This window comes from Ciconia boyciana, chromosome 12, assembly GCF_034638445.1.
Source record: "Ciconia boyciana chromosome 12, ASM3463844v1, whole genome shotgun sequence".
In the NCBI taxonomy this organism is placed as follows: Eukaryota; Metazoa; Chordata; class Aves; order Ciconiiformes; family Ciconiidae; genus Ciconia; species Ciconia boyciana.
The window spans coordinates 15,886,780-15,901,203 of NC_132945.1; the positions used below are offsets into that span (position 1 = coordinate 15,886,780).

The 14,424-nt window shown below is 44.5% G+C and overlaps 1 protein-coding gene across 1 annotated transcript in view; it reads left to right on the plus strand.

Moving 5' to 3' along the window:
- The window catches only part of GPR50 (G protein-coupled receptor 50), a 44,176-nt gene extending 31,557 nt beyond the window's left edge, over positions 1-12,619 (plus strand). Inside the window, exon 2 of the mRNA XM_072877025.1 lies at positions 11,643-12,619. Within this exon, the coding sequence (XP_072733126.1) occupies positions 11,643-12,511 (869 nt within the window). The 3' untranslated portion in view covers positions 12,512-12,619. The remainder of the gene's footprint in view (positions 1-11,642) is intronic.
- Positions 12,620-14,424: the final 1,805 nt, after the last annotated feature.

The following is a 14,424-nucleotide window of genomic DNA, read 5'->3' on the forward strand; positions in this document are numbered from 1 at the left end:
CCTAAAGCATTCCCAGGTGAAAGTAACTCTCCATTTCCAATGGGATTAGTAAATAGTTGTGAATGAACCAGGAGGTCCAGAATAGATTTTCTTTTACTTTCTAGTCTCCTACTTACATGGACTACTTCTCTCACAGTTCACATAGTCGTGATGAAGCCATCAAACCTTGGGTCTCTCTCTTTCCCTGTCTGTAATGTGAGGAATATTACTCCTCTTCCTAGCAGATTGTGAAGGCTGGATGAACAGTAATTCAGGTAGCTCAACCTTCTTCCTTGCCATGGGGCTGAATGCTGGGTTTGGAGGACTGACTATGCACGGGAATGTAAGTAGCTCCCCCCAGATATGCTGCTTTCCTCTCCCTCATGGTACCATTTCTCTTCCAGCCTCATCCTCACTGCGTGTGCGTACTGTGGCAGTACCTGCTTCATTGCCAGGTCCAGTGTGAGGCCACAGGAGAAAGAACTGTGGGCTGGAAAGAATTCTGTGGACTAAATCTACCCCATGTTTTTTTTGTATAACCTGCTTTTATAACATTGGCCACCAAATGTTTCAAAAAATATATTAAGGTCATCAGAAGAAAAGCCAATCAATTGCAGTGCAGGACTGTAAGGCATACCAGGACCATGCTGTAGCCTAGAACAAGGCTATCACCTTGGAGATAAATGAGATCCCAATTATGTTTCTTTTTCCTAACTCTAGTGGCAACTGCTGTGCAGAGGCAGAATAAATATCCTACCCTGATTATCACCCTGCTACTGCAGTAACGCCCAAGCCCTCATTTAGGTAACCTCTGTTCAGTTTGGTACTTAACTAGCAGACCCTCTGTTTTCAGTGCTGAAAAGATGAGCAGAAAGGAGCTGGTTTGTTACAGTGATTGGTGAAAAGGCCATTTATGAGAAATCTGGTATGTGCTCAGCACGTCTCCATTGAGACCAGGGTGTGCTGGCCCTTGCCCATGAGTCGTGGTCAGCAAGGTCTTTGCTTGGCCAGTGAATTCCTCACCCCAAGCCCAAATTGGGGAGGGACTTCAGGAGGCCAGCTTTGGTTTAGGAAGGCATCCAGCCTTTGACTGATTAGATCCTGGGGTGTCAGGGTGCAAACTTGGTGCATAAGACAGAAAGCCCCAAGCATGTTAAGTCTGGAGAATATCTAAGAGCACCAAGGGGAGAGTAAAGATGGAGAGAAACAGGCCTGCTTTCCCTCCATATCCTGCTATCCATTTTTTCAGCATGTTTACTCAATGCGTTGTTTATAGCAAGAGGAGGAGGATGCTGTGTAATTACAGTGAAGACAGATTTAACAGCTAAGGCAAATTAAATGCAGCTCTGTTACGGCAGACTGCAGTATTCATTTGCCTGTGAGTAAGTCTGCTTTCCCCCTGCAAGTTCTGCATCCTGCAGCATTTGCATGATGGCTCTCTTCCCTGCGTTCCCCTTTCTTTGGGCTTTGACCTGCTTGCAGGACAGTTTTTCTTAAGTGATAAACCCAAGATTCGTCCTGTAATACTGTAAGAAAAGTGCAGGCTGGTACAACTTCAATTTCATGCTTTCCAAGACAGCTTGCAGAGGTAGCAGACTGACAAGCCCACTTGCACTGGGTTTGTTTCAGATTTTCCCTGCCTATGTGAGATCAGATTCTGGTTCAAGGAATGGCCTTTGTTTACCCTCTCGAAAACAGGTGAGAAAGGAATTTCAGCTAAATAGTCTGTATGGCACAGACTAATCTGTCTTGGCAGTGGAGAATAGGAATTAATGAAGTTCCTGAGGAGGCAAGATTTGCTGGAAAGGGAAACAGCCCTCCTTAGACCAACCCAGAATGGGAAAAGCGGATAAGGTTCTTCTGGGCACACAAGCCCATCTCTGCATCCGCGAGCTGAGGATGCTCAGAGCACAGCTGCTCTGTCTTAGCACGTATATCCAACATAACTCTGTTCTGTTACCTCAAGCTCTTCTATTACTGTTCCTGTAATGATTGATTTAGGCTTAGTTATTTCATATGTTGATTTTTTTTTGGTCTAAAAATGACCTCTATCTTTATATGGCAACTGACATTTTTATGTTAGTCTCTTGTTCTTGTTGGACAGAGTGCTAGAGGTGATACTGATGCCAGGATCAGTATGTGTTAGAGATCTGTCCTGAGCCTCCATTAGAAAGTGAGGCTGGATTTGGGGCAGCATTTTGTGTTGTGCTGGTCTGTGACCAGGCTGAGCTTTTTCTCTATGGTCTAAGCTCTACTTGCTCGCTCCTGAAGTTGGGTACTGTACAATACTATGTTTCAAGTGTGAATCCTTAAAAAGGATATTAGGGTGTATCTTGAAAAGGGCATCTGAATTTGGTATTAACAGCATCTAATGCAGCCCAGAAGTGAACCTATGTGTGTGCACAAACAAGCCTTATAAAAGGCACCTTTAAGTCTTCATAGGAAAGCTGGCTGCTTTGAGTCTTCACCTTGGACAGTCCTCACCTCACAAAGCTTCTTCGATCCATCCCAAGGCTTAACCAACTGACCAGACACGGTCTGCAAATGTGTTGCCTGTAGCAGAGCTGGACAAGATTTGGTCCAGAATGAGTTAAAGGCTAAATGTCCTTCACTGATAGAAACATTTTTGCGTGGTGATTTTTTTTTAATAGCTTCATCATTTCCATATACAATTCAAAAGAGTTACAAGGAAAAAAAAAAAAAGTCTCCCACCCCACTCATCCCTGGGACTGCAGGGCTGGGAGGCCAAAACAAGCTGTTAGTTGTGGCAGGGGAACATTTGCTCCTTGCAGTGGAGGTCCATGGGTGGTGACTGGTGCTGTCACTAAGGTTTAGTCAACAAACCGTGCTGGTGAAGCACAAGGAGGAGCAGGAGCCAGTCCCTGGGCTCAGCTGTGTTGGTTCGGCAGGGCTCACCAGGGCAGTCAGGCATGATTCTGATCACTAAAATCATCTGTGTTTTCAGGTCTGACTATATGCTCTGCCTGTCACCTGCCCAGGAATCGGTTGCTTGCACATAGCTCCTTTCCAGGCCAGAAACGCACTTTGACCGGCACCCATAGCAAAAGAGCATTATCAAGTCTATTAAGCCTGAGTTCACAGATTTCATTTTAGAATAGTAACAGATGGCAAATGGTGGTGGTACAGCTGCCGGGTCTGGGAGAGGATGGTTGCTGGTTTGTCATTTCAATGGATACTGGCAATAATTCACATTTATGTTTATATAGGGCCTTTCCTGTTTCAGAGCACTTTACAAACCAGTTGATAAATAATGGGCTTGGAGTTAACGTGGGCTGGTAGAGCTCGTCTCTGTGCTCCTGTGGCCAGTGTGTGAGGGTAAACATAAGTGCATCAGCCTGCACTCCCTACACAGCCTGGATGGGAATTAGGCAGCTGCTTAACATCACATAGTACCATTCAGCAGGGATTTCAGGCAGAAAAGGAGGGTAAACAACTGGAATTCAGAGGGTGGCACGGGTAGCCGGGTGTCAAGTGGGAGTTTGGGTACCTGGACTCACTTTCCTGCAGCTGCGAGAGGTTTTGTTTAGACTCTTGCCAAAGACCCGCCATCTCCCATGAGAAGCTGCCGTAGGGAATAGGTAGCCATCAGCCGTGCTGTCCTTGCAGTCAGGCATGCAGCCAGTGCCACGCGGGCTCAGCTGGCAGCGACGGAGGTGCTGAGGCTTGCTCTGGCCCGGTGCAGATTGGAGGGTAGCCCCAAGGGCCTCCTGCCTCTGCCACTTGCTCTCCGTCAGCCTTGCTGGGATGTGCCGTGAAGGCAGGCAGTCCTTCCAAGTCCATCTTTACCCCAAGCATGTGGAAGTGATACAGGGAGGAACTGAGTTTTTAAGTTGATTGGCTTGCTATCTCATAGCCTTACTGCGGGCTATGAGTTTGATGGATATAACAGTTAAACGACAGGAGTCTGGGGCACATCACCAGAAGGGGTACTTTTTAGCACTTTTTTTGCATATATTAAGAGCCAGATCAAGACCACCACTTATTCCTCCTCCGTTACTAGCAGATCCAGTTGCCATGATTGCATCTGGGAAAAACATCACACTAACAAGAGCTAAGTTTAGAAATCCAGAAGAATTGCAGCATCATGGTTTTCCCTCATGCGAAGGGTCAGAACTTGGAGGAAAACACAGGAAAAAGTCATAAGCTAGAAGTCATAAGAAGTCAGTACCTAAGCTGAGCAGGACATGTTAGGATTAATGTGGAGTAACAGGGGAAAGCTTTCCAAACAGTGTTTCTCTGGGATGGGCTAAAAACTTCTTTTTGTTTTTAAAATATCTGAAACTCTGAGAATGGGGAAGTCGCTCTGCACTGGGACCAAAAGAGGGCCAACCCCTTTGTAAAGGTCCAGAAGAAGAGGTAATTAAAGTAATTTTTATTCAGTCGAGAGTGAATGTCCAGCTACCATCTGCGTCACACCAAGGGAAAAATCACCTCCTTGACATTGTTTCCAAAGTAATGGTGAGTGATATAAGGAAAGATATGAAATCATGCGAGCAGGGCTGGTCTCTAATTTCCAGCCTATTTCCACAGACTTCTGAGCTCAGATACGACTTTGAATCTGGCTGGCCTTAGCCAAATGAAAGTTATGAATCTTTGGGGTGTAAACACTGCAAATGATTGCCCTTCGCTGCATTCAGTTAGAGCAGCTGAAGGCATGGCTCAAATGTGTTTTTGACAGCACTACAGCTAAAAGGTCATAACCTAAATGTAAGTCTAAAATTCAGTAATCCAGTCCTCCACCTGGCAGTGTAAGCAATTCCTTTCTGTATCTGTGAGCCAAAATCATGTATGGCACATAATAAAATAAATGTAATTGAAGTGCTTGGGAGCCGGTCCTTTCTATCTACTTCAGTAAAGACTGTGGGGTTTTTCTCCTCCTCCTGGAAGCAAGTCTTTCTCACAGGTTCAGAGGGAAAGGCAGCTCTCGCGCAACCGTGGAGATATACTGATGAGGTGGCTAATGAAGCTTGCAGTCGTGATGCCAAAGTGACGCCGAAATGTCTGGTCATGGAAGGGCGCAGGAGGAGGCTGAGAGTTCGCTTTGCAGGCTGCCTCCCGCGCTGCCTTGGCCTTGCTGCTGCGCAGACGCAGGGCTGGCACGGGGCAAGGAGCAGCACGAAGCGCCCACAGTGTTCCCGTAGGGAACGATGCCAGGAAACCAGGTAACGGCTGGTAGCCCAGAGCATACTGCTCTTCTCTGCCTTCACAATTGTGCCGAGAGATTTCAGAAGGACTTTTGCCAGGAAAAAGTTAAATTATTCTGGAGTTTTATGCTTTTGTCTAGGACCTTCATGGTGTCCTTAAATTGGATATTTCCAGGTTCTCTAACCTTACATCCTAAGGATGCTGTGGGCTGGCAATACCTCCTGTCCTGTCTGTTTATTACCCTCTGTATCGTTTTATGCAGCACAGTCAGAATTTGAGGCCAGCTGGCAGCCCAACTGCATTGTCTGTTTAACTGCAGGAAACCACGCTTTATCCCCCTCTGAATCCTGATGGAGTAATTATAACAGATAATTGATTGAATGCTTTTTCCTTTCTTTTGTTTATTCCTCTCTTTGAACAGACTACGTAAATACACAAATAAAATCCTCAATTAAAATTTGTGGATTAATGAATTGAACAACAGATGATTTTTTTTTTTTTTTCCCCTGTTGCTTGGATCTCAGAGAGAGTTTCTCTGATTTTCACTTGTGTTTCCCTGTCAAACATTTTCAGTTGGCAAAATGGATTTGTACATGCTGGGCTGTTGTACGGGCACATCAGATGCATGAGTGTTTCTCAGAATGCTGAAGAGACAACAATTAACAGCCTGGGATTTCTCATGTGCCATTTTATTGCTGCGTGTGCGGTGTTCACAGTGCCTTGGAAGCCAAGAGCTTACATGGAGCAGTGACATGGGTCGTAGTCCCCTATGGAAGGATGGTTCTTAATGCTCTTTGATGGGGCAAACACTGTCTTCCCCAGAGTGATCCTTCAGAGTTCTAAGAAATGCTTGTCAGAGCGAGGGCTGCAGGATCAGGATCCCGCAACACCGCAGGAGTATTATCCATCTAAATTACAGCAGTATATGATCACTATGATTGCACACACCCAATGGTATCTTTATAATATAAAAGGAACAAAATTGGTCTGAAAGCATTTTCTATGAACTGCCGCTTAGTTTGCAGAACCAAGCGTGCACTTCACGTCTGCATACTGGAGGTTAGTGAAATACAAGCAAACGCACAGCCAGTGGCAGGTAAAAACAAACAAGAAAAGGAGGCTATCAAAGCTAATAAAGAGCCTTGTTGCATGCTGAATAAAGCTTTTATGACTTTATCTTTTTGCTTGAGGCAAGCAGTACATTTTGTTTCTGTTTTGCAGTGAGCATAAGCTTTGGAAGGTTAAGTAGAGAGTATTAGGTTACGGTAAGTGGTCATCAGAGGCTTGCTTTACAGTCATGGCTTCTTAAATTGTTTACTGAACCTTATTATATCTCTCTCTCTGAGGTTCATGTGAGTTAATTCCAGTTTATCTCCTTGTAGACATGCATCTGAGTTTTTCATAAAACCTGAAAAGGCAAACATAAAGTTTAAGGTGCTTTTTATTTTAAGTCATAAATAGTAAGGTGTCACCACAAACATACCAGTCACCCCAGTAAACTTTTAGCATTGTGTCATTGTGTATCTTAGTACGTTTTTTCTCAGCATAGGTCTTTATACCTGCTGTTCTACAACTGTCAGTTATTCTGGCTGTAGCTGGACAGACACTGGGATCTGATCTCACTGCTGGGAAGAGGCTGGGACAGCGGGGTCATGCAGTGAGCCCCCATGGCACTCATGTCCATCATGCACATGGGTCAGCTTCTCACCTGCTGGGCTTGAAGCTGTTGCATGTGGTTTTGTTTGCCCCAAAATGCTGTGCTGGGCATCAGCTATTCGAGAGCAACTCAGATGCCTGCAAGGTGGCTGGCAGGAGGGGGCAACCTGGACAGCAAAGCCCTCTTTCCTCCTCACTTGGAGCTGGACTCTGCCAGGCAAGCAGAAGTGGATCTGCAAAACTGTCTCTTTGCTTTGGTGCAACTCCTGTTGCTCAAGACATTTCAATTTCAGCACTAGGTTTACAGATAATGGTGTTAACTTCAGGCTGCATTGAGCATCTGTATCTTGTTAACCTGAAGCAAACATAGTTCTGTAATATTTCAGCAAGGAATGTGAGTGTAAGAGACCTTTATACGCATAACAGAGAACAAGGCTTTGGGTGCTTGCTTTGGACATTCTGGGATTTATAAAAATAGCCAATTTTCAGAAAAATATTTTATGTCCTTTTTTTTTTCCCCTTTCAACACAGCTTCTAGGTTCAGGATAATTAAACACAGCCCATGTGTCCTAAAGCACAGCCCACAACTGCTGTGTGGGAACAGCAGGGAGAGGCTAAATCTCTGCAACGGGAGCTTTTGCACCAAGGGATTTCCAACAGCCTCTTGAGGCAGGCAAGGCCAATGACCTTTGCATTTGTACAGCGATGCTCAGTTAATCTCTGTAGAAGAATTATGTCCTTTTGTATGAAAGTCAGGTGCTGTTCAGGCAGCCTGCCACTGAAGACCTTTACGTATATGGTTTATTGATTTGCAGAACTCCTTGTGGTATTTCCACATTTCCTAGCATCAGGACTTGACAATAAGTCCTCAGATAACCTGTATTGTTGGATAATCCAGGCAAAATGAGAGGCAGTGCCAGGGAACTGCTGGAACACAGGAGCAGGCTGTTGGAGTGAGCAGAAACAGGATTATAGGAATATAGGAGGGAGGAGGAGAGCTCAAAGGCAGGAGTACTAGAGCAGAAGATGGTCTGGGATGAATTCCCTTTTGTATTACTCGCACATGCTTATAATCTGCTCTGCTGCTGGGCTTCAGGTTGTTTTGTGGGGGTTTTTTCCAATCAATTCGGGGATTACACTGTGAACAGTGTATCATACCTCTATAATCTATAGCTTTGTGTTGAACCTCTGTAATGTAAAAAGATTTAACGTTTCTCTGAAAAGATGGCCAAGTCTGTATTACCAGTGTGCTTGTGACAGACTTGCCTTTCTCCACCATTCATGCTTCTTCATGTATGACTCCATAACTGGCGGACAGAGCACAGTGGCACACAAACCAATTTATACTAAGCAGAAGTTAAAAACAGGACAGAAAATGTGAAAGCTAATGAGGAAATATAGTCACATGCCCACAAAGGGAAAAGATACATCTGAAAATAGTGTCACAGAAGCAGATAATTTTGAATTTGAGATAAAGTCCTGCTGGTATTATTTATGGACAGGACTCCTTTGTTTTATAGTGGAAAAACGTAAAAAAGTATAGTGAAGGTCATTGGCAGGAGACTGCTCCTTACCTTCCCTAAGAGCCACACATTAGATGGCTTCCCATTCTGCAATGCTTTTGGGAGTGAGGGTCTGATCTCATACTACAGAGGACAGGGACACGAGCCTTTGGCTGCAGGGCCCAGCACACGGTGGTCTCATAGCAAACCAGGGATTGTGAGGCTAAAGCAGTTTTCAAAACCAGCCTGTTGTTATTCAACAGGCTAGTGTTTAACTCAATTTACTCTTATTTTAATAATTAGCCAGCAGCCAGTTCCCATACTTTGAAGGGTGTGTTCTGCTTTGGGGGCATACGATGTGCCCCCTCTTTTCAGTACTCAGTCATTAAAAATGCACTGATTTTCAGGACTGACTGGCAGGTGCCTATTGTATGGGTCTGACCTTCGTGTTCATCTCACCAGAAGAAGAATATGAAGTTGACCACATTGCCAAATAAAATGGAAGATGGCTTTGTTTCTGTGAAATAGCACTGAGTGAACCTTTCTGACCGTATTTTCAGGGACCCGACACCTTGGTGGGGTGATAGGCTTTCTGGCTGATAGGAGAGCCAAGACTGCAAGTTGAAAGCACAGAGCAGAGGAGGGCAAGTTTGCTCTCCAAGTAAAGGAGGTGATTATTAATTCATGTCTTGATAAAACCATCTCATTTTCTCCCTGCTGGAGCAACATGCAATGAAGTGGTGTCAAAATAATACACACAATACTGTGCTCTTGGGTTGAATCCAAGCTACTCAGTCCATCCTGTGAATATTATTTTTATGGATTTTTTCCCCCTATATTTTTACTTCCTCCCAGCTATCCAAGTTAGTGAAGAAAGGCTGACAGAGACTGCTCATTTCTCCCAGCAGCTTGCAGTGATGTGAGGCTAATAATTTTCCCTATGATTTTGCTAAGCTTTGGATTAAATCCACTGATGTGCTGACTTAAGTAGGGAATATCCCGCTTTGTTCTGCTTTACCTGATCTATCCCAGCCGAAACCAGGACACCTGCTTCAGAACGAGGTGTTGAACGTGGCTGTCTTTCATCCCCAGCAAATGCAGAGGCTTGCTCTCTGACCGCCTGCGTATAGAAATGTGTATCCAAGTGGGACAGGTCCAGTGAAGAGGGAGGGTTGTGGTCCCACCAGTGGAGTCTGTCTCCAGCATCCTCTGGAAGTCTCCTAAATTGGTTGCTGATACCTCTCTGTCTCTGTTTTGCTGTCTTGAAAATTGTTCTGGAAAACCTTTCCAAAAGGAAATTCTGGTGCTGGGGACACATTTTGCTTTTTGTTGAAGTGGCATATTTTTGATTGAAGGAATAAAAGTTTTGCTGCAGAAGAGCATTCCCTCTCTAGGGTGCCTGTGTGAGCACTAAGCCTGACCACAGGTGGTTCTGGCCTTGACAGCAGGCATAAATAGAGTTAATTATATGGGGACCAGGTTCAGTGACTGCATTTTAAAAAGCTCCAAGTAAGATATTAATCAGCAAAAAAGCAGCACCGAGGCACAGCAGCCACAGAAGTTGTGTGCTGTGTGGTAAACCTGCCTATGTGAAATCTCTCTCTAAAAAGATTTCAGCACTTCACATGACCTCTGCTAATGTTTATTTTAAAATGACGCTTTGTGTCAGCTGTCTCAGCTCCACACTGCCGTGGGCTGTTCTCAAGTCTGGACTGTTTTCCAGTCAGCGTGAAGTGGACTCTGCTGCCTGATATGAACTGTTGACTTGTCCTGGTAGTTTTTGTTGGCAACAAACATGGCAATGAGCCAACTGCAATGGCAATGCGGCTGCCGTGATTTCTGCCAGCCCTTGGGTGTATTTGCCAAATACTGAACCAGTGACCTAGCTGAACTGAGATCTCAGAGAGTCCCTTCATGGACACTACAGAAGATGACCTCTTTTTAGTGGTTTTTTCATATAATCTGGTAGACAGCAGGATATGAGAGTTTGAAGAGAAGGTGCAGGTGTGATCAGTGGGCTGGGATGTTGCCTGTAACACATAGGGGCATAGGTGTTAACACCTTAAATGTGTTAAACATAGCCTCTACCGGTGCACTAGTAATATTTTCTTTCCTGCAGATATACCTGAAGGTAGTAGAGTTAGGAAAAACAACTATGTTTTTCTAGTGTGCTGTCCTGTAACTGCATTGTTGAGCTCCTCCTGAAATGACAATTTTTCTAGGCATCAAAAAACTCAATTTTGACAGACGTCCTTTTCAACATTATAGCCGGTCCTGTAGTTACGCCAGCTCCCAAAAGACCTCAAGGTCCGTTTCTTAATGCACTCCTCTATGCTGACTGGCAAACTGAACAGAAAGGCTTTTTGCCTACCTAAAAATACACCAGACTCATAAAATGAGCAGTAACTGCTGTTAGGAAGTCAGTGGCTGCCCGGGTCATTGGAGGCTGCTCCACGCAGTGGAGCTGACAGGTGTTGTCCAACGCAATGTGCCATTTTCAATCCAGCAAGGCTTAAATTATTTCATATTTGCACAGACTCTCAACTCTCTTCGTTTTAGAGCGTAAATGGACAACCTGCAGCATATATTCTGCAGAGATGGCTGACAGCAGCTTATTAATCATATTCTCTGCCCAGGCCCAGACAGTGTAGGAGTGATTGACCTTCCTTATTGCATTGGACAACTTTAATATTAAAGGAACAGGAAAACATACTAAATAAGACAAGCACATAAAGGCTGGCTGCACCATGGCTCCTGGAAGAACACACACTCTTTAGCATGAACACTGCAGAAATTCTGGTGAAAGTATACCTGTTCACATGCAACTGCTGTCAGTGCAATGAATAAACCACTGAAAACTTAACCTGCCTGCCCCAGTTCTTTGGCCCATGATGGACAGAGCTTATGTAAAGTGTCACTATGTGATGTTGTAGAAAGTATTGTGTCCTATATAGTATTTAAAGGAATTAAGTTCTCTTCAGGACAGTGAATGCTAGGTGGCTGGCTGGTGACTACAGTCGTGCTGGCTGATTAACAAGGACAGCAAAATCCTTCTCTCCTACCCAGCTCAGAGGAACCTGACCCACAGCTATAGCTGAGTTAAGGGTAAGGCTTCCAGTTTAGAATTTTCTTAAGAAAGAATATGCAGGTTAATCATGCTTAGTTACTCTCCATTGCTGTCACTAATAAAGCAAAGTCTTACTTTCTAGGGCTTCAAATTCCAAATGGAGAGTGAGGTGAAGCCCGTGAGAAGAGTTAGGCCTCAAGAGGAGTTCTGAGTTGCAAGTTGTCTATCTGGACCTACGCTAACCTCTCACGGTCTCTTCTCCTTTTTTGTAGGCAACATCTTTGTCGTCAGTTTGTCTGTTGCAGACCTTGTAGTTGCGATTTATCCATATCCTCTGATCTTGAGTGCCATTTTCCATAATGGATGGACCATGGGAAATGTTCACTGCCAGATAAGCGGGTTCCTGATGGGCTTAAGTGTCATTGGGTCCATTTTCAATATCACGGCGATCGCAATCAACCGCTACTGCTACATCTGCCACAGCCTTCGGTATGAAAAGCTCTTCAACCTGAAGAACACTTGCTGCTATCTCTGCCTCACCTGGATACTCACAGTGGTGGCAATTGTGCCAAACTTCTTCGTTGGCTCCTTGCAGTATGACCCCCGGATTTACTCCTGCACCTTTGCCCAGACGGTGAGTACATCATACACCATCACAGTGGTGGTGGTTCACTTCATCGTCCCACTGTCCATCGTGACGTTTTGCTACTTACGGATCTGGATTTTGGTGATTCAAGTCAAACACCGGGTGAGACAAGACTGCAAGCAGAAGCTCAGAGCAGCTGACATCCGGAATTTCTTGACTATGTTTGTGGTTTTTGTCCTTTTTGCTGTGTGCTGGGGACCCTTAAACTTTATTGGCCTTGCTGTTTCAATTAATCCTTCAAAAGTGCAGCCACACATTCCAGAATGGCTTTTTGTCCTGAGCTATTTTATGGCCTATTTTAACAGCTGCCTCAATGGTGTGATCTATGGGCTTCTTAACCAGAATTTCCGGAGGGAGTACAAAAGGATACTGCTGACACTCTGGACTCCCAGGTTGCTGTTCATCGATGTGTCCAAGGGTGGGACAGAAGGGATGAAAAGCAAGCCATCTCCAGCCGTAACAAACAACAACAACCAAGCTGAAATACACTTATGAGTCAGAACAGTACTATTTATTCTGGATTACAGTTGTATATATTATATATAAGAGACTTTCTACGTGTGCATTTCACAGCTGGTGTTGCTGGGCCCCTCATGCAAGGAGTCTGGAAGGAGTCTGCTACCTTTCATGCTTAGCTTATCGCTGTGACATCAAGGCTTTGAGTAAGGATTTTCAGAATGGAAACGACTGATCTTTATCTTTTTTTTTTTTCCCCTATGCCATCTTTCACTATGTGCCTCATTAATTGGTTTGGTTGCTTTTGCCACAAGCATGCCAATACCCTTGAAAAGGGAAGCATTCAGAGTGCATGGAGAAATGCAGTTATGCTTGAAATGCAACCTTCAAGAGCCGGCAAAATCGCCATGTATTACAAATAAACCTTTCTCCCCTCCCTCTGAATTCTATCTTTTTAGGATTAACCTAATCTGAACTATAGCAAACAAAGTGTAAACTGCATGACTTTTTACCTTTTCAGTTAGGTAACGGTATTAGCCAGCAGGCATACATATGGGCATGATGACTTCCACTGCGTGTGCCTTCATTTTCCTTTTTCTTTTCACTTAAGGTTTAGAAGCTAGCCTGGGCTAGATGTGAGGCAGGCAAAAGCCAGGCCTAGTGAGTGTCTGATGCACTCATTTTAATTGAATATCTGCAGATATAAAGTACCCTTGCGCTCTCCTTCCCAGGCCATGAGTAAGAGTATAACATATGACATAATCTAATTGCAGGAAGATACTTGGAGCCTGATTCTAATTTAGGCAGTATCCTGTCATGGCCAGCATTCATTCCAAACGTCTTTCAGAAGTCCCTGCTACATGAACATAATAAAAAAGATGAACATAGCAGAGTCCCATCTGTTTAATGCAGATGCCGGCTTTTAAGTTCCAGTAATATTTACAGTTGCAGACAAAGGGAGAAGGGGAAGGAAGTGTTTGTTCCAAACATCTCTCCTTTTGCCCACCACATAACATGAATTCGATGGGGGGATGGGGGGGAGTGGAGAAATTTTTTTCCATTTCATTCATGTATAAAACTGTAATTAATTCACGGATCTGGGAGAGGAAAGCTACTTAAGCATATTCATGCATCAGTTCTCAGTTAAAGCCTGAACTCTGTTATCTTTGTCATTGGAAACAATGTCCTGAAGTTCTGGGAAGGCCACTATCACATTAGAAACAAGCACATGGGCAAAGATAAGGCTGTTTCTTTAATGGAGTGTGTGTGGGGTGATGGCAGCTGTCTGTAAATATGACCTCTTTTTTTCCTTCGCTTCATTGTGAATTCATCTCCTTATGGTTTTAAATGTGTGGATCCTGCTTTGAAACAGTCCCATAAAATCAACAGGTAAAACTCCCCTGGTGCAACCTTCAAGCTAGCAACCTGGCTTGTTGCTGGTGTACTGAGAGGCACAGCAGGAGCTGTGCAATGGAGAGGAGCAGGTCTGAGCCCCATGGGTCTAATGAGGACAGCAGTCAGTCCTGCTCGTCATCAAAGAGTGCAGTCTTCCCTCTTTGATCATAGTCAAAGCAGGACTAGTTCCCAGGGCTGAATCCTGAAACACCGAGAACCAGACTTTGCAATAGCACGTACGTGCCTAGAGATGGAGGTACGTAGGATTTGCAAAAACCTTGAGCAGGCTAAGTGCCTAATCCTTAGTGAAGTTAACAAGCCATTTGTGCATTGCTTGCTGAAAGCAACTTGTTGCTGAATGTCCCTTCTGCTGATTTTTGGGGGGAAGAGGAGTTGAGAGAAATTAAGCCCCTTTATGAAGTGGGCCAAGACACATTGCATGGTGCATTGCTTCAGTGAGGGCTGCAATGTGCGTACTGCCATGTGGTGAAGGTTGCTACAATGCAAGGGGGGTCCCTACAGGGCACCCTATAGGGCATTTCACAAAGTTTCAAACC